Source organism: Ambystoma mexicanum, chromosome 6p (assembly GCF_040938575.1).
Source record: "Ambystoma mexicanum isolate Mex_15411 chromosome 6p, UKY_AmexF1_1, whole genome shotgun sequence".
In the NCBI taxonomy this organism is placed as follows: Eukaryota; Metazoa; Chordata; class Amphibia; order Caudata; family Ambystomatidae; genus Ambystoma; species Ambystoma mexicanum.
Window position 1 is genome coordinate 481,419,774 of NC_090935.1, and position 25,068 is coordinate 481,444,841.

Here is a 25,068-nt window from a genome sequence, read left to right on the forward strand (position 1 = left end):
CAGTAGAGATCTGGGGGCGCTTGGAATCAATCATCTGGAAAAAAAAAACAATCTTCCAGATTCAGTCCAGATCGATGTCCTGCGCAGAGAACTAGCCTCGTCACTGCTTGAAGTAGCAGTGCAATGGAAAAGGTTATCCCTATACCGAAAATTCTTGCTGTCAAGCTGTCCGAAGGTGTTGGGCCTAATAAAGAAAGAAATTGAGACCAACCCATCTGTAAGCTTGTCCAATTGGGTGTATCATCTTAAAAAATTATTGGCAGATTTGTGCTGCTCAGAAGATCCCCTCATAATACCCATGCGGGTAAAAGAAAAACTCTTTGCTGATTGGATCCGAACTTTGGATAAGGCGAGTGTCTCAAAATTGGTGGGCGAAATACCATATCCTGTTCGGAAGCGAAATGAGTTGATGCCGTATCTTAAGTTTCCGGACAGGCGAGTCAGACACTGTTGTGTCTTGACTGTCGTGTAGCCGAAGAGTCCTCTGTCCACAAGTGCCGCACAGAGAGAAACAAAGTCACTCTGTACAGCCTTTGAGGCCACAGGTGGGAGATGTTCTTCCGGAACTGCAGTACTCGTGGAACCCAGAACCACTGTAAAGGAAACACCGGTTAAGTGTCAAGCTAAAACAGAATCAACAAGTAAGTGGAACGGTCTTACCAAAAGGTGTCTGTAGTGTGGCGGTTGTACCTATGGGGAAGGTTCCGAAACCCAGCAAGGCTGTTCTTTCAGTATGCAACTATCCCAGCAACGTTGCAAGTGCCAGGCCCACCTGATGCCAGAATCCGCACAAGAAGGGCGGAACGTAGTAGGAGTCCGTGAAGCAGTCCGTGGTCGTAACAATGATCCAAAGGCAAGTTCCAAAGCCAAGGGTTATCCGTTGCCAGTCCGTGAAACAAATCAGAGGTCAAGATCCAAAAGGGGTGGGACAAAAAGGTATGTAGCGCCGTACAGGAATCCGAAGAAACAGCTGTGAAGCACCGCAACAGAGCTGTTTAAATACTGGCGCTGCTATTTCCTCCCGGTCACATGGCCCGCGAGTGTAGTCCAGAAACACGTGAGCGGAAGGCGGTGATCATGTGAGGCGGAAGAAGCCGATCTAGCAGCCACCACTGAAGACGCCAAAGGGGTAGACTTCTCAGCGGGTAAACAGCATGCCGACCCAAGCTTTGTGGCAATCGGCGCCGTGGCAACTGGGGCGAAGAGAACCTATGAGTCCCGGAACCAGGCAAGAGGGCGAGGGGTGTTCGGGGCACGGGGATGAGGAATGGGACCCCCAGAGGGACGAGTGGAATGCGTGACAGAGCCCCCCCCAAAGGCTCACGACCCCGTGGGCACGAGGCATGGTCCCTATGGAACCGTGCCACCAAACGGGGAGCCTGGACATCAGTAGCCGGGACCCAGGACTGCTCCTCGGGGCCATACCCGGACCAATCTACAAGGTCCTGGAGACACCCCCTAGAGACACGGGAACCCAGAATGGCAGAGACCTCAAAAACATCCGGAGTGGATAGAGACACCGGGGACACAGGAGAACGAAACCGTGTGGGAGCGAGACAGTGCTTGAGCAGAGAAATGTGGAAAACAGGGTGAAGCCGCCACGAACCCGGGAGAGCAAGTCGATAAGACACAGGGTTGATAACACGAGTAACCGTATAGGGACCCACAAAGCGAGGTAGAAGCTTGCAACAACCCACCAAGTGCAGATGTCGGGTGGATAACCAAACACGAGATCCCACAGTATACAGCGGGGCCATCACCCGTTTCCTGTCCGCCTGCGCCTTCATGGACGCCTGGGCCTCGACAAGATGAGTCGACACCTGAGCATGGACTGAGGCCAGGTCCCTAACACATGCAAGGGCAGCTGGATTGGCAGAAGTAGGCAAATCCGTGAAGGGCAGAACACGAGGGTGCTGACCATAAAGTACGTAGAACGGGGAGAAACCAGTAGAAGAATGGACAGTGTTGTTGTACGCGAATTCCGCAAGATGCAATACGCTCAACTAGGAAGACTGCAGCTGCAGGGTCAGACAACGACGGCTCCAGCGTCTGGTTCAGTCACTCGGTCTGACCGTCCGTCTCAGGGTGATATGCTGAGGAGAAGCGGACGTCCATCCCGAGCAACCTAGTCAGGGCCTGCCAGAAACGCGAGGTGAACTGCGAACCCCTGTCCGAGACGAGAACCGAGGGAAGCCCGAAAAGACAAAAGACATTCTCGAACAACAACCGGGCCAGTGTAGGCGCCGGGGGATGCCCTTACAAGGGATAAAACGAGCCATCTTAGAAAAGGAATCTATGACCACCCCCAAGGTATCGAAGCCCCGGATCCGGGGTCGGTCAGTGACGAAATCCAGGGTCAAGGTGTGCCACCGTTTGGGAGGGGACAGGTAAAGGAAGCAAGAGACCCACAGGGCGACCCCTACGGTGCTTACACTGTGCGCAAACCGCACATGCGTTGACGTAAGTTTCAACATCCTTTCTCAGACGGCCACCAGCACCATCTTCTCAGCAGCGTTTCTGACCAGGATGACCATGAACCGGGGCGTCATGAGACCATTCCAAGGCCATATTGCAGGTGTCTACCATGGGCATGAATAGACTATCAGAAACAAAGGGGAGACCATCGTGAACCACCAAATCCCAATCGGACAACAGGCCTGGATGTGAAGTAACCCAATCCCGTATTGCGTCAAGTAAGGGCAGGGTTGCAGTACACAAACAAACCACCTTGCCGACGTCCAGAAGGGTGTATGGAAACGTCGGCAAGGCCACCCCCCCCCCCCCCCAGGGGAACGCGATAAGGCATCGGCTTTGCCATGGATATTACCCGGGCGATGTTTGATCACAAAGTCAAAGGCCGCAAAGAAGAGTTGCCACCTGACCTGCCTGCTGTTGATACACTTCAGAGATGCCAGGTCTTGTAAATTCTGGTGATCGGAATAAACCGTGACACGGTGCTTAGCACCCAAGAGGTGATGCCTCCAAACGTGGAATGCGTCCATGACTGCCAGTAGTTCCTTTTTGGTCACGGTATAGTGGGATTCGGCATCTGTGAATTTACGGGAATGGAAGGCCACAGGGTGAAGGCGACCAGATGTAGGGCAAGTCTGTGACAATACAGCACCTAGGGCAAAGGATGAGGCATCAGCTTCCACTATGAATGGCAGTTCTGGGTCTGGGTGCTGCAAGATGGGGGCAGTAGTGAATGCTGTCTTTAAAGCCTCGAAGGCCTGTTGGTGTGTCCGTCCATAGAAAAGGTGTGCGAGGGCTAGTCGAGGAAGTGAGGGGAGCCACCAAAGAAGAAAACCCAGAGATAAATCGCCTGTAAAAGTTAGCGAAACCAAGGAAAGTCTGGAGCGCCTTCAAAGAATTGGGGACTGGCCAATCCAGTACTGCGCGAACCTTGGAATTGTTTATGGCTAGCCCTCCAGACGAGATGTGAAAACCAAGAAACTCTACGGAGTCGGCATGGAACTGGCACTTCTCGGGTTTGGCAAACAAGGAGTGCGTCCGTAGACGAGACAACACTTCCCTGACATGCTGTACGTGGTCCTTCATGGTCTGGGAGAATATCAGGATGTCATCCAAGTAGACCACCACAAAAACGTCCAGGACGTCAGAAGATGTCGTTCATGAACCTCTGGAACGTGGCCGGAGCGTTGCACAAATTGAACGGCATGACAGTATACTCATAAAAGCCATACCGAGTACAAAAAAGTGTCTTCCATTCGTCCCCGGAACGCACACGAACCAGATTGTAGGCACCACAGAGGTCTAATTCGGTAAAGACAGTGGCATGTGTGAGACGGTCCAAGAGGGGCGTGATTAGTGGAATGGGGTAGCAGTCTTTCTTGGTGATGGCATTGAGTCTGCGTTAGTCCACACAAGGCCGTAAGTCACCCTCCTTCTTGGGAACGAAGAAAATAGGACTCACCGCTGGGGATGTAGGACGTATCTGGCCCAGACGGAGGGACTTTTCAATGTACTCCTTGAGAGCTAGATCTTCAGTAGGAGACAGGGAGTAGGTACGACCTGTGGGGATAGTGCTGTCCGGAACCAGATCTATCGGGCAGTCGTATGGGCGTTGTGGCGGTAGAACTTCTGATGAACCATGGTCGAACACTTCCAGATAGTCTTAGTATTGGGCCGGAATGAGTGTGGAGACCAGTCCAACCGTGTGGTGTTCTGTGGAGGGGACAACAGGATCCTCTAGAGATAATTGAGCCATGACCCCCAATGCTTGAGCGGGTGTCTCAATACTGGTGGCTGCGGTTAGACAGAAATGTTGGCAGAGATCGGATTCGAAATGCACCGAACCCTCTTTCCAGTCAATTAAGGGTTTGTGCTCCCGTAGCTATGGTATGCCCAATATTACACCGAACTAGGGCATTGAGATGAGATCGAAACTCTGGGTCTCCCTGTGTATAGCCTGTATGGGATTGGTCCAGAAACCAGAGCAGTCCCATCCACTGCCTGTACTGGGTTCCGGCCGGGTTTTGGCTAGAAGAGGTAGGTTCAGGGTTTGGGCCAGTGTGATGTCCATATAATTACCTGTAGCCCCGGAATCTATGATAATCGTAACCGGGTGTGAGATGCAGGTGTGGGTTGTAGAATGGCCTGCACATATATGGGTCTGATGCGACCGAAAGCGAACACAGGGTTCGGGGTATGGCAAGGAGCGCTCAACCTGGTCCCCGAGTTTAGGGTCGAGCACTCCGAAAACCCGATGGTTTCAGCTTGGGGCGACGGGGACACTCCTTCGCGTAATGCAGTGGCGTTGCTAGGGGGGGGGCTAAGGGGGCTATAGCCCCTGATCTTTTGGTTGTAGCCCCGGATAGAATCTCAGGAGCTACAGCCAAAAGACTAGCTAGCCCCCAGTCCCAACAGTTCTGACAGCAGCTTAGCCCCGGGTCTTTTCCAGACCTAGCAACTCCCCTGGCGTAATGGCCAGGTAGACCACAATAATAGCAAGCATTGTCCACCCTCCTACGTTCCCTTTCTATGGGTGTGATCGGGCTCCTGATGCCCCCGATTTGCATGGGTTCGGAACTGGTGTTTGAGGGGGCCAAGGTGGAAGGAGATGGGGCAGTGGTGTGCATGAAACCGGCCTCAGCCCTACGTTCAGAACGTCTGGCGTCCAATTGCAGAGTTAAATCGACTAGATCATGGTAAGAGGTCGGTAAGGAGGGAACAACCGCAAGGGCATCCTTCATGGCATTATTTAAGCCGCGATAATACACAACGGCTTTTTTGGATTCAGGCCAGGAAGTCTCGGCTGCAAGCTGATTGAACTTAGTAATGTATTCGATTAAAGACCCCCTACCCTGCCCCAGGTCCAGGAGTTCCAGGTCTCGGGACTGGACTTTATGGCGCATATCGAACACTCGGGACATCTCAGTGACCAACAGATCAAAATCCTAAAGGGCTGGGTTGTCGTTTTCCAGGAGTGGATTGGCCCAGGCAGCAGCAGTGTCTGAGAAAGAGTAAAGGCTGCCTTAGAGGTGGCGTCTGGAAAAGCCATGGGTCTACACAAAAAATGCAACTTGCATTGATTCAGGAAGGTTCTGAATTTGCCAGGATCCCCATGATACCTCTCAGGGGCAGACAAAGGAAAAGGAGAGGGCAGCACTACAGGGATGGGGTTAGGAATGGGTGGAACGGGAGGTTGGACGGGGGGGGGGGGCCTGGTGGGGTATCCCCAAATTCAGCATCTGAGGGTAGAGGGTGTCTAGCACTCTGGATGGTATCCAAGCGTTGGTGAATGGCTGTATTAGCTGCGGCCATGTCCGCACGTAACACGGTTATGGCCTGAACCATAGTGGTCAAGGGGTCATCCGCAGCTCCCTCCATAGCTACACGACAGGATGGCTTCACAGTCTGTTGTGTCTTGACTGTCGTGTAGCCGAAGAGTCCTCTGTCCACAAGTGCCACACAGAGAGAATCAAAGTCACTCTGTACAGCCTTTGAGGCCACAGGTGGGAGATGTTCTTCCGGAACTGCGGTACTTGTGGAACCCCGAACCACTGTAAAGGAAACACTGGTTAAGTGTCAAGCCAAAACAGAATCAACAAGTAAGTGGAACGGTCTTACCAAAAGGTGTCTGTGGAGTGGCGGTTGTACCTATGGGGAAGGTTCCGAGACCCAGCAAGGCTGTTCTTTCAGTATGTAACTATCCCAGCAACGTTGCAAGTGCCAGGCCCACCTGATGCCAGAATCCGCACAAGAAGGGCGGAACGTAGTGGAGTCCGTGAAGCAGTCCGTCGTCGTAACAATGATCCAAAAGCAAGTACTAAAGCCAAGGGTTATCTGTTGCCAGTCTGTGAAACAAATCCGAGGTCAAAATCCAAAAGGGGCGAGACAAAAGGTATTTAGCGCCGTACAGGAATCCGAAGAAACAGCTGTGAAGCACCGAAGCACGGCAACAGAGCCCGTTTAAATACTGGCACTGCTATTTCCTCCCGGTCACATGACCCGCGAGTGCATCATGTGAGTGTAGTCCAGAAACACGTGAGCGGAAGGCGGCGGTCATGTGACGCGGAAGAAGCCGATCTAGCAGCCGCCACGGAAGACGCCAAAGGGGTAGACGTCTCTGCGGGCAAACAGCATGCCGACCCAAGCTTTGTGGCAATCCGTGCCGTGGCAACTGGGGCGAAGAGAGAACCTGTGAGTCCCGGAACCGGGCGAGGGGTGTTCGGGGATGAGGAATGGGACCCCCAGAGGGACGAGTGGAATGCGTGACACACGTTCATGAGAATTCGCCTCAATTTAATTCCAACTAACGAAATCCAGTCTATCAGAGGGACAAACCAATCACCTGGCTGCAGATTTTGCAAGGTTGAGTCCGAAAATGAATCCATCAAACGCGTGATGACCAACTGTCCTGGCTTGACTGCAGAGTCATCAATTAACACCTTTTTCGATCCCTACAAACTTTGGACGATTACCAACGATGGACTGCATTGATGAGTGGTATTTCCACGTCATGGGTGATCGCAGTATTCCAGTTTATTTCGAAAGTTTACCCAGTAATATCTGAGTGATGGCAAAGTAATTGTAGCCCAGAAGTTTACTTCATGGGCGGACTCGTGAGATCTCGAACGAAATTGTTTGTCAGAAAATGTGAAAAGTGGAGAACTTGGAGTTTTATTTTAATGTGTCTGTCTTTTTGTAAAAATTGCAAAGCAATTAAATAAAAATAAAAAAAATATTTTACTGTGATTTTTGTTACATGCTAATTACTGTCTAAGCAGAAACCTAATAAATCATTGTATTTGTATATGCCCCTGTCTACCCTGAATTAAGGGTTGCTCTGTTGCAACCCTAGACCACTCACACTTTTCCTGAGCCTGCTCTGCCCGCTCACCTACCTGATTGTTTTGGCTAACCTCTGTGTCTTCCCTGTTTACCATAAACTGGGTATTCTCCTAGAATCCTTTCCCCAGATCCCGATTCTGAAAGTATGGCAAAAAGAAGACCGTTATGCATGAACTCTTCCCCAAATGGTCTTGTCGTGCACTGCGTATTCTCATGAGTGTCCAACAATTGTGTTGGGAATCAATTTTTGCATTGCTCGATTGGTTCATGTTCTTTCTATTTCAGGTAACACATGAAGATGAAGACTTTGGTTGGGGAGTGGTAGTAAATTTTTCCAAGAAATCTAATGTTAAGGTAAGATTTTCGACACAGATCTAATGCACGCTCATTCTTATTGGAAGCAGTCATTGTGCAGGGATTTTTGTTACAAGGCTACACAAGTCATTTGACAGCATGAGAAGAAATGTTGGTGCTGCGTGGTGTGATGAATAGGAGGATGTCATCACCTTTCCCTGGCTTAGCCTCCCCCTATGTGGCCACGGGACAGCAGCCGCTACCTAATACTGTCTCTCGGGGTTCCTCTGAGGAAGGACCACCACTGAGGGTAGAGGGGGTTGATTCTCAGGGAGACTCAATGACGTCCTTGGAGGAAAAACAGATTCCATCCGTTCTCCTTCAGGGATGTTTCCTTAATGTCTCATGCCTTAATGGAATTTTGTCACACTTATCCTCCACATCTGTATAAAGCTCGGGTGTTTAAACCCCAAACTCCCATTAGGGAAAACATACTGCTGGCTGGGACGAGGAAGAGGTAGGGAGTAGTGAATATCACTTCTGTTACAGACTTGCATGCAGTACCCTCTGGGATCACCACACACAATTAGGACTACAGGTGTAAGCCAAGCCAACCTTTGGTCTGTACCACACAGTTTTTGGTAGCGATCTGAGCAGCCAGCCTTATGTCAAGAGTGAATGTGAGCAATACAAGTCTTTACACAGAGGACATTTCCAATTACAGGGGTTCAAGTAGACACTTATACTCCATCTTTCTTTGTAAAACACTTATTATTTTTATTACACAATCATTTAGAAAACATTTCATTAGAAGGAGGCACATTAATATTATATATCAATACACTTCAATACACAACTCTAAGATATGGAGACAGTTTTAGCTCCCCTGAAATAGGAGCCAAATGGCAGTTCAGTTACTGAGAAGTGAGCAAAAAGGCATAAGGTAAGTAGAATAGATCATATATACTTGTTAGATAGCGCAAATAGTTTAAGTTTACCAGAAAAGGTCAGTTCAAGTTAATAGGCCTAGGCCAAAGTCAATGGGCTAGTGTTCTGGATAGGAAAGAGCAGTTCTGGTATCAAACGGTAAAGACTTTTCAAAAGTTCTCAGAAGTAGTTTAGGCGTAAATGAATCATTTGTTGGGTCACAAGCTGATTAGACCTGCAAGTTGGGAAAGTTTCACAAACTTTCACCGCAATTGTGGCGTTCTCTCAATCGGGTTGGCACAGTACCTTAGTATGAAGAAACAAATGCAGCTGAAGTCGTTGGTTCTTGGCAGTTCCTGCAGATCTCACTGTTCCTGAGCCTCAGTCATGGGGACAAGAGGGAGGACGTCGGGGACTCCTGCACTGAGTCGTTGGAAAACGCAAACAAAATGGAGGAGTCACTTCAGTTCCAGTAGCTGTAGATTCACGCACACAAGCTGGTGTCCCTCTCTCTGGTTAATCCTAACTAGCCTTGAGAATGGTATCCAGGTGGCTTACCAGTTGATTTGTCCCACCAACTCGAAGAGAGAAGTCGTCCTTGAAGAGGCTTCTCTGTCGAGATGAACATGGCAATTCGGACCTGCAGCAGGGCTTCACCGGGCAAACCAACGGTCCAGGAGTTGCAGCTGCTGTCCTCTTCCAGCTCTTCTGTTCTTTCGTTCCAGTGGTCGACTCTGCTTTCCAGTCCAAGACACTCTCCTTTCAAACAGTTCTCTCCCTTTCATTCCAGCCTAGCTGTCACTCACCCAGCAGGGTGGCTGCCCTGGCCGGACAGTCAGCCAGCCAGCCAATCATGCCAGAGTGCATTTGGGCCTCCTGGGAGACTAAGCACAGGGAGATTCGGGCACCTCCCTCACTTCCTGCCCACCCCAGACACTCAGACGCCAGAGGCGGTCTTCAGTCTGAAGCCTGCCAAAGGCATACAGACAAAGGGACCAAACATTATTTGGTGCACAGAGACAAACACTAGAAGGACCTTTCCAAAAAAACGTTGAAAAAAAGACTGGGACCCGTTTAAACAAAGGGGCTTAAGGCGCCATCTTGAAAAACATGGCTCCCGTGATTTTTAGTTACCGGTGTTCACGGTCAGGAAAAATCATGGTAGTTCGTTGTAAAACCACTGCCACAAGCCTTTTCAATAGGAAAGGGTAGCATTTGACTGCTACATGAGTATTTAGACACAGGGGATAGTATGTATCCCCTCCAGCATTCCATTGTAAGATGGTGTGTGATGGGTCTAGGAATGTGGAAAGACTAGTAAATTCAATTTCACTTTACATTCTCTGGGAAACAGTAGTTTATCCCAGAGAAGTTATTTAAACCTTTGGGGAAGTCTAAAAGACACCCCTGTGTCACTGCACTGAGGGTGCTGTCTAACGCACATGAAAAGATGATGCTTATGGAGTTGTGTTAATGTTAAAGGATATTTGTACCGTGCAGTATCACCACCGAAGTGTCCCCTGGCGGCACTGAAAAAGGGGAGGAGAGGGGGTGGGTTAGTGGGAATAAGCTGGAAAAGTGCAAGAGAGCAGTGATGTGCTGTTGGCAGCCTCAGCCCGATGGGTCCGTTGGCTGGGCTTGTGGTGCTTTATGGTCCGTAGTCGTTGTGCAAGTCTGTGTGGTTTTTGTTGCATTGTTGTGAAGTTTATGCGGATTGCTGCGTTTTAGGCTTGTGATTGTGTTTGGTTATAGTTTGAGAGGTGTATGCAGAGGGATGGAATTGTTAGTTGGCTGGTTAGTTGGCATTGCTGTCCTTGCAATTGTGGGATTCCATCTAGGTGCGGTACATGCTAAGTCACATTTCTGTCTAGATGCGACGCAAGCTAGGTTCAGAATTCTAAGTGTGGTGCATGCTAAGAATCACATATGCTAACAATCACATTTCTGAAATTCCATCTAAGTGTGGCACATGCTAACAATCACATTTCTGTCTAGATTTGGCACAGGCTAATCTTTGTGGTTCTCTTGGGATATGGTACTAGTTAACATTATACTGCAGGCAGTGTTTGCTGTCCAGCCATGAATAGGTTTAGGCTGGTGGTCAAACATCTCTCTAATAATGCATTGTGTAGGTCTGTAGCAGTCTAGGCCATTGAAAGGTAAGTTAGTGTGGCCGGAGCTTTCTGGAGTAGAGTAATTGCTCTACCCCACACCCATGCCAGCGCTTAGTTTTGTCGGTGTCTGGTGGCTTCATTGGCTTCCCCTGCTGATCACTTCAGACACATCTTGGAACCGCCAATGTGGGAGCCGCCCTTGTACTTGGGCCCTTAGCCACAGGGTCTGCCGGTCAGTGGGCTGCCCAGGGGAGAACAGGTAAGGCCAGGGAGGCACCCAATCACGGTAGGGGGAGGGCTGGGAGGCGGCCTTAAGGCCGGGGAGGAACGACAGGGAGAGCTGGGGCTGCAAGGCAGCACGCAGGGCCTGGGGGCAGCAAAAGGCAAGGCCCAAGATTTTGGAGGGCTGGGGGGGAGGCTCGAGGGGCTCACCTGCTCACCCGGGGACATAGGATATCTAAAATTCCATAATCAAAGAACACAAGTGTAAAACGCACATCAAAATACATGAGTGGGGGAAAAAAGGCTCACACTCTTTCCAGGTAAAAATATCAAGTCCTCAAAATCCAGCAAAGTTGCTGGGGGTCTCTAAGGTGAGGAATTAGCACATTTATGACAATCCTCCCTAACAACTTCCATTCAGGAACCTCGCCCCAGTCATTCAGAAACCAATTACAGAACTGACACAAAGAAAATGTACTGAGTAATGATTATTACATGGACCGGGAAGCAAACTTTGCAGTCTAGTTGTTGAGAAATGAGTAAAAAGACTGGGAAGTTTAAATACGGCTGGTCACAGCTGACGGGCAGGAGAGAGGAAAGCTGCAAGCGTTGCATCACTTTGCGAACAGTAAGCCTGCTGAGCTCCACGTTGAAGGCAGAGATGCTGTGGCAGATGTTGGAGAGGCAAACTCGACGAAGGAACAGAGAAGCCAAGGTGTGGCTGGTCGACGCTTGGAGAGAGAGCTGTGAGAAGCATGTATCATGAAAAGGCACTACTGGACTGCAGTGCTTGAAGCGCACACAAAGGCAATACAGCAAGGCGGAGAGGAAAGTAAAGCCCAACCCGGTAACCCCTGGAAAGAAAGGAGGGTTGCCCAGTTGTCAGCGAATAAAGGTTGCTGTGTATGAACAACAAAAAATAACCAGTGAACCTAGAAGACACAAGTGGTTTGCCGGGATGGTAAATAAAAGGGAAACACTTCTAAAGAACTCGGCGAGCAGGAAGCTGCTAAGTCCTTAAAGAAGCCAAAGTGTTGAGTACGCCAGTTGCTAAAAGGTTATTGAACCCAAACTAGAGAGGAAAGTATTCCATAATGTAAAGTCCTCGAAAGTAAACCCATCAGGTGAAGTGAAGTATTTGAGTAATGTGCTGTTTATATAACTGTCCTGGCACAAGATTACCCCAGGTGAGCTTAGAGATTTTTGCAGCAAAGTGTTTGAGTAATCAAGTCCTGGACAAAGACAGTACCGGGCAACGTTGGGTATATGTATAATAAAGAGTTAAAGGTAACAGTCCTGTCGAGCATAGGCCAGATGAAATTAAGGATTTTTGCAGCAAGGTGATCATGTAACAAAGTCCTGGCTGGAGAGTATACCAGCTGAAGGTTAATATTTAAGTAATGAAGCCCTGGTAGGAAGGTACACCAAGTGAAGGTGAAACAAGTGTGCAACGTGACCTGGTCAAAGTGCACCCAAGTGTGGAGATTGCTATTGAGAATATTGTTAAGACCGGCAAGGAAACTTCCTTAGTTTAATGAACTATTAGGAAACTATAAAGGGAAGAGGTAAATCCTCAGGAGCAGACCTATCCCTAACAGAACTGTAAAGTATTAAAGGAAGAGAAAGCTTGGGGGTAGGGAGCCAATTGCCCACAAGTGTTGAACTTGTGAAATTTAATCTAAGGCACCTAAAGAAGGAAGCTAATCCCTGGGAAGAAGATCATTGTACATGAGAAAAGCCTTTCTATTGAATTGGAACTTTTTGTGTTGATTTTGAACATTTGAGCACTTGGAAAAGTCAATAGACAACCCCCTTTACACCTTTTAGAGTTGTATCTAGAGTGTGAGGGCCAGAATAGGATTACGGACACAGGATGGATCTTTTGGACATCTTGACACTGGACAGACCCCGAAGTTTAGGTTTGAGGTAGGGAAATTCCTCATAGAAAAGATAGTGAGGCATTTTCCAACAATAAAGGTTTGTAACCAAAAATGTCTCCCCTGTGTGTCTCAGTTATGGCTCCTCAGTGGGCTTTACCTAATGAAATGTAGGCAGGTTGCAGTACGCTTTGACTTGAGTGTATACCTGTTGGTCTTGGCATTCTTGGGTTGATGGCAAATTGACGCTCCTTGTGCAAAAATCACACAGGTGACAGAAAAGAAAATGGCAGGTGTTCAAATGGATTTTCACAATCGGGCCTGTGGACAGATTCTAAGAGGCCACCCTATTCCGATGAACTGGGCCACAAACCAATGATGAGCAGCAAGGCTTAAACGGGAAGGCCAGGGGTGAAGGGTTCAGTTAAGCACACACAGAGCACTCTTATTACCAGTTAGGCATAATGTCTGAAGCCTAAATAACTATTTTGCTGATGCTTGTGAATCTTCGAATCGTGTGCTGTGCATTCAGTCAAAACATCTAGTGGTAATCGCAGATAAATGCATCTTTTTTCAAAGATTGAAAAGGGTCGTAGTTATGGGCGTGACTGTAACACTATCCCTCAATTGACATGTAGTATACCCAAAATCATTCACACCTCTAGGTCCCCCAGATATTTCCCCCCCCCGCCCCCCTCTTCTGGTCAGTCGCTTAATGCATAGATAGTCTTCTGTTTTCACTTTGCATTTGGCGATTCCTTGGCTGAACTTTGTATGTTTGACTATCGACAACCTTCTCGACGTCTAAACCGGTTTGCCTATTCTACCCGACTGGCGACTCAACGGCTGTCCTTTCTCGGTCTTGGCCCTCAGGCTGGCCTTACAGTAGGCAGAGTGGGGATACGTTCTACTGACTAGTCCCTTGAATGCCTTTCTTTGCCCTTCCCCATCTGCCTCCTTTGATCTGGCTGCTTTTTCCTACCACTATGGATCGAACTCCTTTTAAAAAATGTTGCCTGATGTGTAACGGCAAATTCCCTTGGAATGACACTCCTCGAGTGAGCTAATAGGTGCCTCGGTCGTGAACAGCGTGCAAGGCCTGTAAGCTCTTTCTGCCAAAGACCCTTATGGATAGGTGCACCAAGCAGTGGGCAGGCTAAGAGTCACTCTCCTGCTGTCACGACGAACGAGTCTGTAAGCAGCCACAGCTCTGGATTGGAGTCCATAGATGTAACAGTAGTCTATAAACTCCTGCATGTCTGTACCCGGCCCGATAAGAATGCCGCCAGCAGTGCGATGGGGAGTTCACATACCCCGGCAACAGACTCGCACCATTCCCTTAAAACCAAACGCACAACCCCTTAGCTTCATTCAACTGATTACTCAAAGAAGCATCGAACCCCCATAGGCCAGTCGAAATGTTCGGCAGGGCCTACTGAACCTCGTGGTTCAGGACCCAGTGGGGCCCTGCCATCTTGCCCCGCACAAGGCCTTACGACTTCAACTTTATCGGGAGTCCCCCATACAATTTCAGCGCACGATGCAGTAGCGTCGAAAGACGCGCTGAAACGTTCATCTCACAAAAACACTTCCATCTGGCGGTGGTGAATGAAGGGTGCCAGGTGATGCAGAATATATTTTAAAAATACACTTTATTCGGCAGAGACTGCAGGTTGACTACTAGCGGAAGGGACCCTCCTAAAACGCCATGCATGGCTAAATAACTATGGCTTTAAGCCCGGAACACAGGCTTCTCTCATTGATAAACCTTTGGAAGAGGCTGCACTCTTCGGGAAAGAGGTTGATGAGGCCCTCAAAACAGCTAAAAAAAGACAAAATGTTGAAAGCGCTGAACCAAATCTCAGCAAAACCTTTTGTCCAACGGGGTGTCTTCAACACTCGCTGGTCCTTTCGCGGGAAACCACTTTCCTGCTCCTCTCATGGAACCTACAAGACAGAAGGTTCTACTTGGTGTTCCGGTCTAGGCACTTCCAGTAATTTTCAACACCCTCAACCAAGTTTTCGACGAGGCAAAGGTAGGGGGAAGAAACTCAAAAGCCAGAGGCGCAGCGGCCACTGTAAGCAAATTACTCTGTGGTGCAGGTCCCTCATGTTTCCCAAGTAGGGGGGATGATTAACATATTTGACCGATGCATCACCTTGGATCAGCGGGTCCTCAAAACCGCCAGCGGCAGGTATTGCATAGAATTGCTGCAACCACCACGATAATCGCCTGCCAAAAAGCAGAAGGCTGTCGCCGCAAAATGTACTCATTGTTAGGTAAGAATTAGTGGAGTCTTAACTGGTGTGCGACTACACAAGACTTAACTCTTGGTATTAGGTAACCCACCTTTTAATATAGGCCTGTACTACACAAGTTGATAGTGTGACTGAGCAGCCAGGCTTATTTCAAGAGGGGCAATGTGAGCTGTAGAGCTGTGCAATGAAATCACTAAATACAAGTGTCTAATCAAACACTTAAAGTTATATAATAAATTATGTATTTATACACAGATATTTAGAGGATTCTTTAAAAAGCAGTAATTAGCTGTAACATTAATTCCAAGTTAGGATTCAATTCAAAAAGTGAACAATGAAGCAAGTGAGTAATTCATATGTTACACATGTTCCAGCACCATGAGGTGACATTTGAGGTCTGTATAGCATTTACATAGTATCACCTGTGCAATAATTCGTTTTTAAAGGAAGGAAAGGTTAGGATTAGATCAGAACAGACCGATGGGTTCCAAGAACAGTTCGATTCTCTGAAAGGGATCCAGGCAGTTTATTATCCCAGCATTGAAGGGTTCAACATTTAAGACCTGTAAGGGAACAACACTGCCAAAGCCAATAGCTTCAGAAGGAGGCCTTTAGGGAGCCAGGACAGCCAGTGGACAAAGTCCATGCTCTTCTTTGAAAAATGTTCTTAGTCTGTGTTCAAAAGAGAAATCACAGCAACTCAAGTGGAGTCAACTTTAGGAAGCACAATCAGTAAGGACAATGCAGGTAAGTTGAGGTCAACTTAGTGTAGAGTTAAATCGTACCAAAGATAGAAAGCGCCCCTAATGGCAAAAGGATACAATACACCAAGCCCCACAGTACCTTTGAAATTAAAGTGTTGCAGCTGGTTGCCTTCACGATGCAATGCAGTAGTCCCTTGTTCCTTGGTCGTGCTCACAAAAGGGAGGACGTCTGGAGGGCTCCTGTGCATCACTCGAGAGAGGGACTCGGCAGCAATGGATTTCTGTCGATTCAGCGGCTTTGTGGTTTTGGTGCCTTTTCCTCAGTGCCAAAGAACGAAAAGCTCAGGTTAGGATTTCCTCGATCCCTCAGTCCTGGACTCTGGTGAGGGTCCTCTGGATGCCCTTGAAGATCTGGCCATATTCAGACTTCGGAAGACAATGCACTCACATGTGGTCAAGCTACCCCAGGTGTTGGGCTTCTGCTGCCTTGCCAAGTAACAGGAAGTTGGGGGTTGCAGCAAAATAGTTAGTCTTGAGGCTAGTGTGTTCCACCAGCCTAAGGGAGGAAGTCGTCCTTTACAGGTTGTACGCCTTGGTTTGCAAACTGGGTCAGCACAGCTGCAGGGCTTCACCAGGCACTTTGCAGTCCAGGAGTGTGCTGCTGGAATTTTCTATCATCATCTGCTTCGGATGTTGTCCTCCAGTGGTCTACTCTCCTCTTAGTCCCAAAAACCTCTGTTTTTATGCAAGTTCCCATTCATTCACAGCACTAGGCTGTCATCTCACAGCCGGCCAATTGGAACTGGTTTCCCTCCAGCACACCTATAGACAAAGGACAGGGAAGCTTTCGGACCCTCCCTCACTTCCTGCCTTTCCAGCACAGTTGAGCCTGGGCGGGTTTCAGGGCTGAAGCAAACACAAAGGACTCAAACCTGATGCAAACAGAGTAAAAGCCCAGAAGAAACTAACAAATAGCGAAAAAAGACAACCATGGCCATTTTGAGAAAATGGTCACCCTTGGGTGCAGCACTGCAGCTGAGCTTTCAGCCTGCAGATACATGTATCTAGGTAGAAAAAAAGAAACCACTGCCTCCAGCCATTCAAGTGAGTTACTGTAATAAAATGTTACGCTACGAATGGGTTAAAGAAATTGCTATGTAACCCCCCCCCCCTAGTACTCCACACAGGGTGGTGTGTCCTGGACCCATAAAGTAAACATCAGGGGTCATCTTAATATTATTGGGAACAGTTCACCCTAGAAAATGTAGATAAAAATTAAGAGAAATCCAAGGGATTTCTCAGTAGCACTGCACAAAAGGCGCTGTCACAATGCAAAAGCAGATGCCTATGGAGTTTACCAGACTCCATGAAACAGTAAGGAACATAGACAATCATAGTCAGGAAAACAGTTGAGTGGGGTGAGAAAAAGGTCCCACTCACTCGGGAGTAAAAATTAAAAAGCCCAGAGGCTGCACAAACCACCAGGGGGCACAGACTAAGATGGCCGCGTAGGGACAGTGCTCCAAAGTACCGTCCTCACTGAGATAGTACTGCAACCGCCCCCCCCCCCCCCGGCATAAAGAGAAGCCTGTCACCACCAGACAGTTGCAAGAGTCGACTCCGAGGGGTATCCTCAGTGCAAAGTTATTCCAGGGGTGTCCCCTCTGCATCAGCGCTGAGACATCCGCCCGTTCTAGGGTACGAGGGCACGCAGCGATTGAACTACAGAAGAGTGGTGTGCCACAGTTTAGCTATCCTCTGTCATTTGGCAGCCGACAAACCACTCCCGCTGCCCCCCAGTTGGGCCACAGACGGAGGGGACACCTACGCCCCGCAAAGCATTGAAGTGGAAGAGCAGCTGAGTGACGCACAGCGTGGAGCCTCGCTTCATCCCAACGTGAGCAAAGCGAAGTACTGGAGCCGGCCCTGTATAATTGGGTCGGAGGGGGGCACAGGAGGCGGGTGCCCCCGAGGCAGAGCAGCAGGAGGTGTGAGGATGTCCAGGGCCCCCTGAGGTGAAAATCGCCCAGTGATCAGGGCACAAGGAAGGGTTGGGCCGAGAGTCATTGGAGGGACTGGGCCCAGACCTGGGCACCCTCCTCTGCCCCTCTTGGGCTGAGGGGCGTGTTGAAGAGCAGACGAGGCAAATAAGAGGACCAGTATGCCGTACCCAGAAGAGGAATGTAAGAAAGGCGATGCCCTGTACCTTCCAGGGGGACAAACTGCTTTGGTGCCAAACCACTGGGTAAGGTGTGACACGGTTTGCAGTCAAGACCGGGAGAGGCCCTAGAGACTGCCTGGACTTTGTGGTGGTACCTAGATCATCGTGGCCGCCCCCCACTCCTCTCGGTGTATGGAGGGCCCCACAGGACTGGCTTAATTGTTGAGGAGATTGGTGCCCTGGACTTTGAGCAGTGAACGAGGCGAGGGAGCCCTGGGCCTCCTGAAGTGACACGCCACCTAGACATTTGCATACAGCCCGACAGACCAGGGTCTCTTCGTCAGGCCATACAGTAAACGGAGGGCTACCAGACAGGAGGGGGCCCCCTCCAAATTTCCCCCTGGCAACTCCTCCTGGACATTAGACTGACATAGCGGGAGCGGCCAGGTAGCCGGTTCCCTGAGGGGCCTGGATCCCCTTCTTGCCACAAGTTGTTACTTGGCATTTATATAGCGCCTTATATCTCATTAGTACAACCTCAAAGCGCTGGTAGGTTGAACACCCTCTGGAACTGCAGTTCAAGTCAGTGTCGTATGGTGCATGGGCACACCGGATATGTGTGCAGCTGGTGTGGTTGTTGCATGATAGCTGCTTCTTAGCAGTAGGTGTGGTGCTGAGGAAATCAGTTGGATGTGTTCAGTCTGGAGGGTGGACACCCAGACTGAGTTCTGGCTGCTTTAGGACTGAGGAGACGCCTAAAATAGCCAGAATGTGCTCAGCTAGCTGTGTTTTATTAGGATGAGGTGTTAGTGGGGGCATGTTGGTATGAGAACAGCTAGCCCAAATTTATCATGGTTTAGCTGTGTTCTAGTTGTGTGATGGTGTATAGGAGAGAGTAAGCGTAGTAGTGTGATATGGTGGTTATCAGTAAAGTGCCTGAGACCAGGTACTAGAGCAGAACAGATGGGCGTACATAGGGGCATACGTATATAAAGCGACAGGATGGGTAGTGGTAAACATGTGCTACAGATAACATGGGGATACAGGTACATAGCATATATAGGAGATAGATATGTACCTTCTGCTGCAGCATCTGCATCGTCCGTACCATCCACAGCATCTGCGACATCCGCAGCATTCACACCGTCTGCGGCGTCCGTAGCATCTGCAGCGTCCGGACCATCCGGAGCGCCAATACCATGCACTTAGTCAGCTCCGGCCGCTCCATCCTTTTCTGTCGGTTCCATCCACTCATCCGGTCCATCCATTCAGTCTGTTCCATGCTTCCATTCCATCCGGTCGAACCATTCAGTCTGTTCCGTCCGTTCCGTGCGCTCCCTCCGTTCCGTCCACTCATTTGTTGCATCCACTCCATCTGCTCCATGTGTTCTATCAGTTCAATGCGTTCCATCCGTTCCGGCCTCTCCGTTCCATCCCTCTCATCCGTTCCACCACTGCATCTGTTCCATCTGCTCCATGCGTTCAATCCCTCATCCGTTCCATCCCTCTCAGTAAGGAGGGGGCTGGAATATGATGACAGAACTGTCCCAGGCCCAAGTTCTCCTAGGGAAACTCTGCCACCCTGGAGCTACCCAGTGCCCTGTCCCGCCTCTGGAGGGTCCCTGGTCAGGGACAGGAGCTTTACAATGCTTCAGGAGCAACCCTGGGAAGGAGTGGAGTGACCCGACGAGCATCAGGGTAGTAATGGTGGAGGGAGGTAGTGCGCCAGCCCGGACCAGGGACGATCTAAAGGACATCTTCCAGGAGATCAAGGCCATTCATACAGACATTCAAGCACCAATCTGTGACCTCAAAGGGTGAGTGGACAAACTTGAGCACAAGATGGAAGTGTTGGAAAACAACCATCTGCAGGTTGAACTGCTGCACATGAAATGCGAAGCTCGGCTAACAGACCTTGAGTCGCGGCAAGAGGACCTGCTCCTGAAACTTGACAATCTTGAAAACGGGGAGCGTCGCAACAACCTGCGCATTCTTGGGGTGAGAGTGCAAAAGGGGTAAACGGCCATGGACGTTGGAAGAAAGGTCCATGGCTTGATCAATTCCATCGTCTCCGCCGAAGGGGGAAAAGTGTAGCTGGAGAGAGCCCACAGAGGGCGTAGTGGCAGCGGCAGATGCCCAAGGTTAATAGTGGTAAGCTCCCTGAGGCACAGGGAAAGATGGAAGTGCTCGAGAAAGCCAAGCGCCTGGGTAGCATTGAGTTTGAAGGAGACAGTCAAAGTATTTCAGGACCTGTCAGGTCTTGCCTTGTCCAGACTGAGAGATTGTCAACTGCTAACCCTATGTCTCAGGGGAGCGGAGCGGGGTGGGGGGGGGAGGGAGCAGTCTGGTTTCGTTGGGACTTCCCTTTTCCGTTGACATATGTGAAAGAGCTGTGGATTATCGAATCGCAAGCAGACAAGAGGCGCAGCAAGTGCTACAAGTCTTAATGGAGGAGACCGCGGAGGAAGGTCCCGAGGGGGAAGTTGGTGGCGTTGCATTGGAACTGAGCCAAAAGAACATCCGCTATGAAAAAAAAAGAATGCCGGGAGTAGAAAATATGACGCTCAACACCCCACCAACGGCAAAATAAGATGGAGGTCTGAGGGAAGGGAGTCCAAAGTGGACAGGCGTCCTCTTGAACCGGAGAATCCAGATCGTGGATCCACTGGTCTGGAAGGGAGGGCCCTGATGTTCTCCAGGACTGTTGAGGGAGTGCTGGTGACCATTGCCACGGTATATGGCCCAAACACGGGGCAATCTCAGTTCTTACTGGATGATATGGGGGAAATATTTAGCCACACAGTGGGCCTTACGTTGCTGGAGGGGGGGGCTTTAACATGTGGGCAGATCGAGCCATGGATCCCAGTGTGGGGGAGGGGAAAGCAGTGTTAGGCAAGATCTTATGCAGTACCCTTTGGGTGCACAACAACCCTGACCTCCTGGCAATAGGAACTCAAGCTTTGGTATAAGTCTGTACTACACAGGTTGGTAGCGTGATTGAGCAGCCAGGCTTATCTCAAGAGGGGTTAATGTGAGCTGTAGGGAAGTTTGAGATTCACAGTGACAAGTATTCAAACCGGTATCGGGTAATATCGCGGCAAAAATGTCGCAGGTAAAAAAAATCATGGCAAAAATGCTGTAGTTTGACCCGGTGTACCCCATTATACCATTTAAGGGGAACGGAGGTTGCGGGGGTGTCTCCGTAGCCCTTATATGGTATAATGGGTGCAGGGGTGTCCCCCACATCCTTTACATGATTCTGGCAGCAAAACCACAGCCTTTTTGCCAGGAAATGTTGTATTCACAGCCATTTTTCAACGATTTTAAGACCTGGAACCTTCAAATAAACTTACACACAAGTTTTCTTGAATAAACAATTATTAATTTATCAGTCAGAGTAAGCCTTCTTCAGAAGGGAGCAATATAAAAGCTGCACACATATACTTCAAAACTATGCACTCTTAATATCTCCAAATCACTAAGTACCCTTTTGGGATGGCCCACAGCCACAACCTACACCCTCAGGTGACTTCAATAGCTTGGGTTCTGGGGACATTTATATTACTGTTGCATTTTAGAATCACTTAAGAGTATGTCAAGGAAAAAAGGTTATAAGAACATACAAGAGACCACAAATATTCTTAAGCAGGCAAATACTTTCAGATCCCCTAATAAGAGTAACTCAGTAGAACAGGCTAAGCCGAACTCAATGGGCAAAGGTCTATAGGAGCTGAAGCACTTCTTTGCAGGTAAGTAGAAAAATATTTGCACACTGTTTTAGAAGTCTTTGAAGAAAAAGAATTATCGCTGTAGGGCCACAAGCTTTTGGACCGGTGAGTAGTAGAAGATGCAAGCAACACTACAGCAAGAGGTAAGTTCTGACTTTTACAGTACCTTTGTATTGAAGAAAAAGTGCAGCAGATGACTTCTGTTCCAGAGTAGCTCTGCAGATCTCACTGTTCCTGGGCCTGAGTTGTGGGGACAAGAGGGCGGACTTCTGGGAACTCCTGCACTGTAATGGGACAGTCACCGCTCTCAAACGGCAATCTTCAAACCAGTGGCTGTTCGGTGTTGCAGATCCTCGCGTCTACCCCAAATAGCAACACTGTGGTTACTGGCTGTCGAGATGGACTTTCCTTGCTTCTGGGGTCCCGCACTCTGGGGTGCTCAGGCTTGGTCAGTCATGCTTCCTGGGAGTCCAGAGGATCTTCCTGGAGCTCTTGGCCAGCTTAAAAGCAACACACACACAATCTGGTGTTCCTCTCCCTGGCGTTTCGGTTTCCAGCAGCAACTCTTTTGAAATTCAACCAGCTCCGAGAGAATGTCCAGGTGGCTTACTCTGGAGTTGATTGGTCTTTAAGGTGGAGGGAATTAGCACATTTCTGAGAATTCTCCCTAACGGGCAGTACCATTACAGGAGGGGAGCGTGATTGGAACGAGGGCACATGGCCTACATGTCTGTCCAAGGGCTGATGGATGCGTGGAGAGAATGCCATCTGGCGGACACAGGCTTCACCTTTTTCCTCTCCTGCCCATGGGTCATGAGCGAGGATAGATTACTGGTTTGTGCACCAGCAGCATGTCTGGGTCACCACAAGCGACCTCAACCCCATCAGTTGGTCGGACCATGATATGGTTGACATGGGCATAATACTGACAGGCCTAAGACCTATTGAATCACTGTGGCAGTGCAATGACACCCTGTTAAAGGATGTCTTTGTTGGGGAAATGAAGGTGGCGATTGACGGGTACTTGCGCTTCAATGACACGGGGGAGGTGGACTCGGGTGTGACATGGGATGCTGCCAAGGCGACCTGGAGAGGCCTCCTTATAAGAGGGTGCTGCCAAGAAGAGTCGGGACCCATGTAGCTTAGAAGATGAGCGGTGAGATCCAAAAGGTTGGGGACACTGGAGTGGGAGGGAGTGAGGGATGCAGGGAGGGAGGAAGAAGATTTAAGGCTAGCAAGGGAGTAAGTCAGGAGTTGAAGGAACTGGAGGTAGGACATGTGATCTCTAACCTGCAGTTTTTGAAACCGTTATAAGAAGGGGGATAATGCCGACACTTTGTTGGCAGCCAAGCACCAAGGTATTGGCGGTTAGGGACTCAGGAGGGCAACTACACTCCCCAGCGCTAGAGGTGGTGCTAGAGTTCGCCACGTTCTAGAAGCACCTTTGCAGGATCTAGGAGGAGGAGCTGGGCAGATAACGGAGGGTTGCGCCCCTGCTGAACCTGCAAGGTAGTGAGATTGCAGAATTGGAAAGGCCAATCGCCCAGGAGGACGTTCTGAGGGGTATTAGTGGGCTGAAGCCAGGGAAGGCCCCGGTGACGATGGGTACACACTAGGGTTCAACAAAGCTTTTGCGGGATCTCTCAACCAGTACCTGGCGAAATGATTTAATAGTATCCTGGCCACAGGGAGGGCGCCGCCTTCCTTTGGGAGAGCATTAAGAACAGTCATACCTGAGGCAGGAAGGGGCCCTGAAAGTTGTAAGTCATATCGTCCCATCTCTTTTAAATGTCGACACTAACATTTTCACTAGGGTACTGGCCACGTGGATGGAGGGGCTCATGGCAAAAACTGGTCCATTTGGACCAGGTTGGGTTTATTCATGGCAGGCAGGGTGCCGACACCTTGCACAAAACACCGCTCTTGATGGAGGCGGCAGCGAAGAAGGAAGGGAATCCAGTGCTGGTCACATTGGCCGCTGAGAAGGCTTTTAACCAGGTGGATTTGAACTTTCTCTACAGGGTTCTACAGAAATATGCGGTTGGTGAGCGGATCATAAGGGGGATACTCGCGATTTACGCAGCTCCGGTGCCCAGTTTGTGAAAATGGCCCGGTCATCTTTTTTCGCCATTTCTTGTTGGAAAGGTCCTTCTTGAGATTTACTGTGTGCGCCAAACCAGGTTTGGTGCCTTTGTTCGTTTTGTCTTGAACGGGATTCACCAGTGAAGCCCGCCTCTGGCTCCAGCTTTTCTGGCAGGGTCAGGAAGTGAGGTAGCTGCCTGAAACTCCCTGTGCTTAATCCCCTTGGTTATAGGAATGCACCCAAAGGTGATTGGCCGGCTGGCTGTCCTTGGAGGACAGCCACCCCGCTGTGTGATTGACATCTAGGCTGTGAATGAATGGGAGAAACCTGCATAAAAGTCAAAGCTTTTTGCTTGGAAGGCAGTCGACCACTGGACGAAGGCATCCAAAGAAGAACTTGGAAGAGACGCCTGCTGAAACTCCTGGACCATTGGTTTGCCCAGTGAAGCCCTGCTGCAGTGCTGAAGCTCCCAATTTGCTTTGACTAGACAAGCCCTGCAAAGGACGACTTTTACCCTTGGGTTGGTGGGACCAATTGACCCCAAGACAAACTCATCTGGAAATCCTCTCGGAGCTGGCTGTACTTCCATTGCTGCTACTGGAATCGATTGCCATGGAGAGGAACACCAGAATCGAGTGTGTCATCTTTAAGATGGACCTGAGCTCCAGGAAGATCCTCTGGACTGCCAAGAAGCAGGACTGACCAAGTCTGAGCCACCTCAACAGAGTGCTGGACCCCAGATGTGAGGAAAGTCCATAAGCTATTCGAGAACCACGGTGGTGCTATTTGCGAGATCCGTGAGAAGCTGAAACCGCATAGTGCTCGCTGATCATAAGTTTGCCCATTGCTGCCCCCGATGTTCAGTTCGTAGTGCAGGAGTCCCCAGACGTCCTCCCTCTTGACCCCACGACTGAGGCCCAGGAGGCAACAGGGTCTGCAGGCCTACACAGGAACAGAAGCCAGCTGGAACGAATTTCTTCAAACCAAAGGTACTGTAAAACTAAGGGGACTTACCTCTTGTTGTGTAGCCTTGCTAGTTCTAAGTTGAGACTTGTCTTGGTTGCTTTAGCATAGTTGCTTGCAGCTTTGCCCCCCACAAGGCTCCCAGCTTGTGGCCCTACAGTGATTTCATTTTCTACAAAGACTTCCAAAACATTATGCAAGACATTTTACTAACCTGCAAGAAGTGCTTCAGCTCACCTAGACTTGCTCAATTAACATTGGCTGTCCTTGCTCCCTGAAAGACTCTCTTCTATCCTCTGACTTTGTGCTTTAACTATCCTTCAACAAAAGTCATACATTCTATAACTTGTGTAGCTGGGAAAGTGTTAATTTACTTTGCATTGGGGGGTTCAAAATGTACTTACCCGCCTAAGAATATTTTT

General features: G+C 49.4%; 1 protein-coding gene across 2 annotated transcripts in view; it reads left to right on the top strand.

Moving 5' to 3' along the window:
- MTREX (Mtr4 exosome RNA helicase) overlaps window positions 1-25,068 on the top strand; it is a 1,095,475-nt gene that overhangs the window by 668,450 nt on the left and 401,957 nt on the right. For both annotated transcript variants that reach the window (XM_069627280.1, XM_069627281.1), the window contains exon 18: window positions 7,600-7,668. In XM_069627280.1, the coding sequence (XP_069483381.1) occupies window positions 7,600-7,668 (69 nt within the window). The remainder of the gene's footprint in view (window positions 1-7,599; window positions 7,669-25,068) is intronic.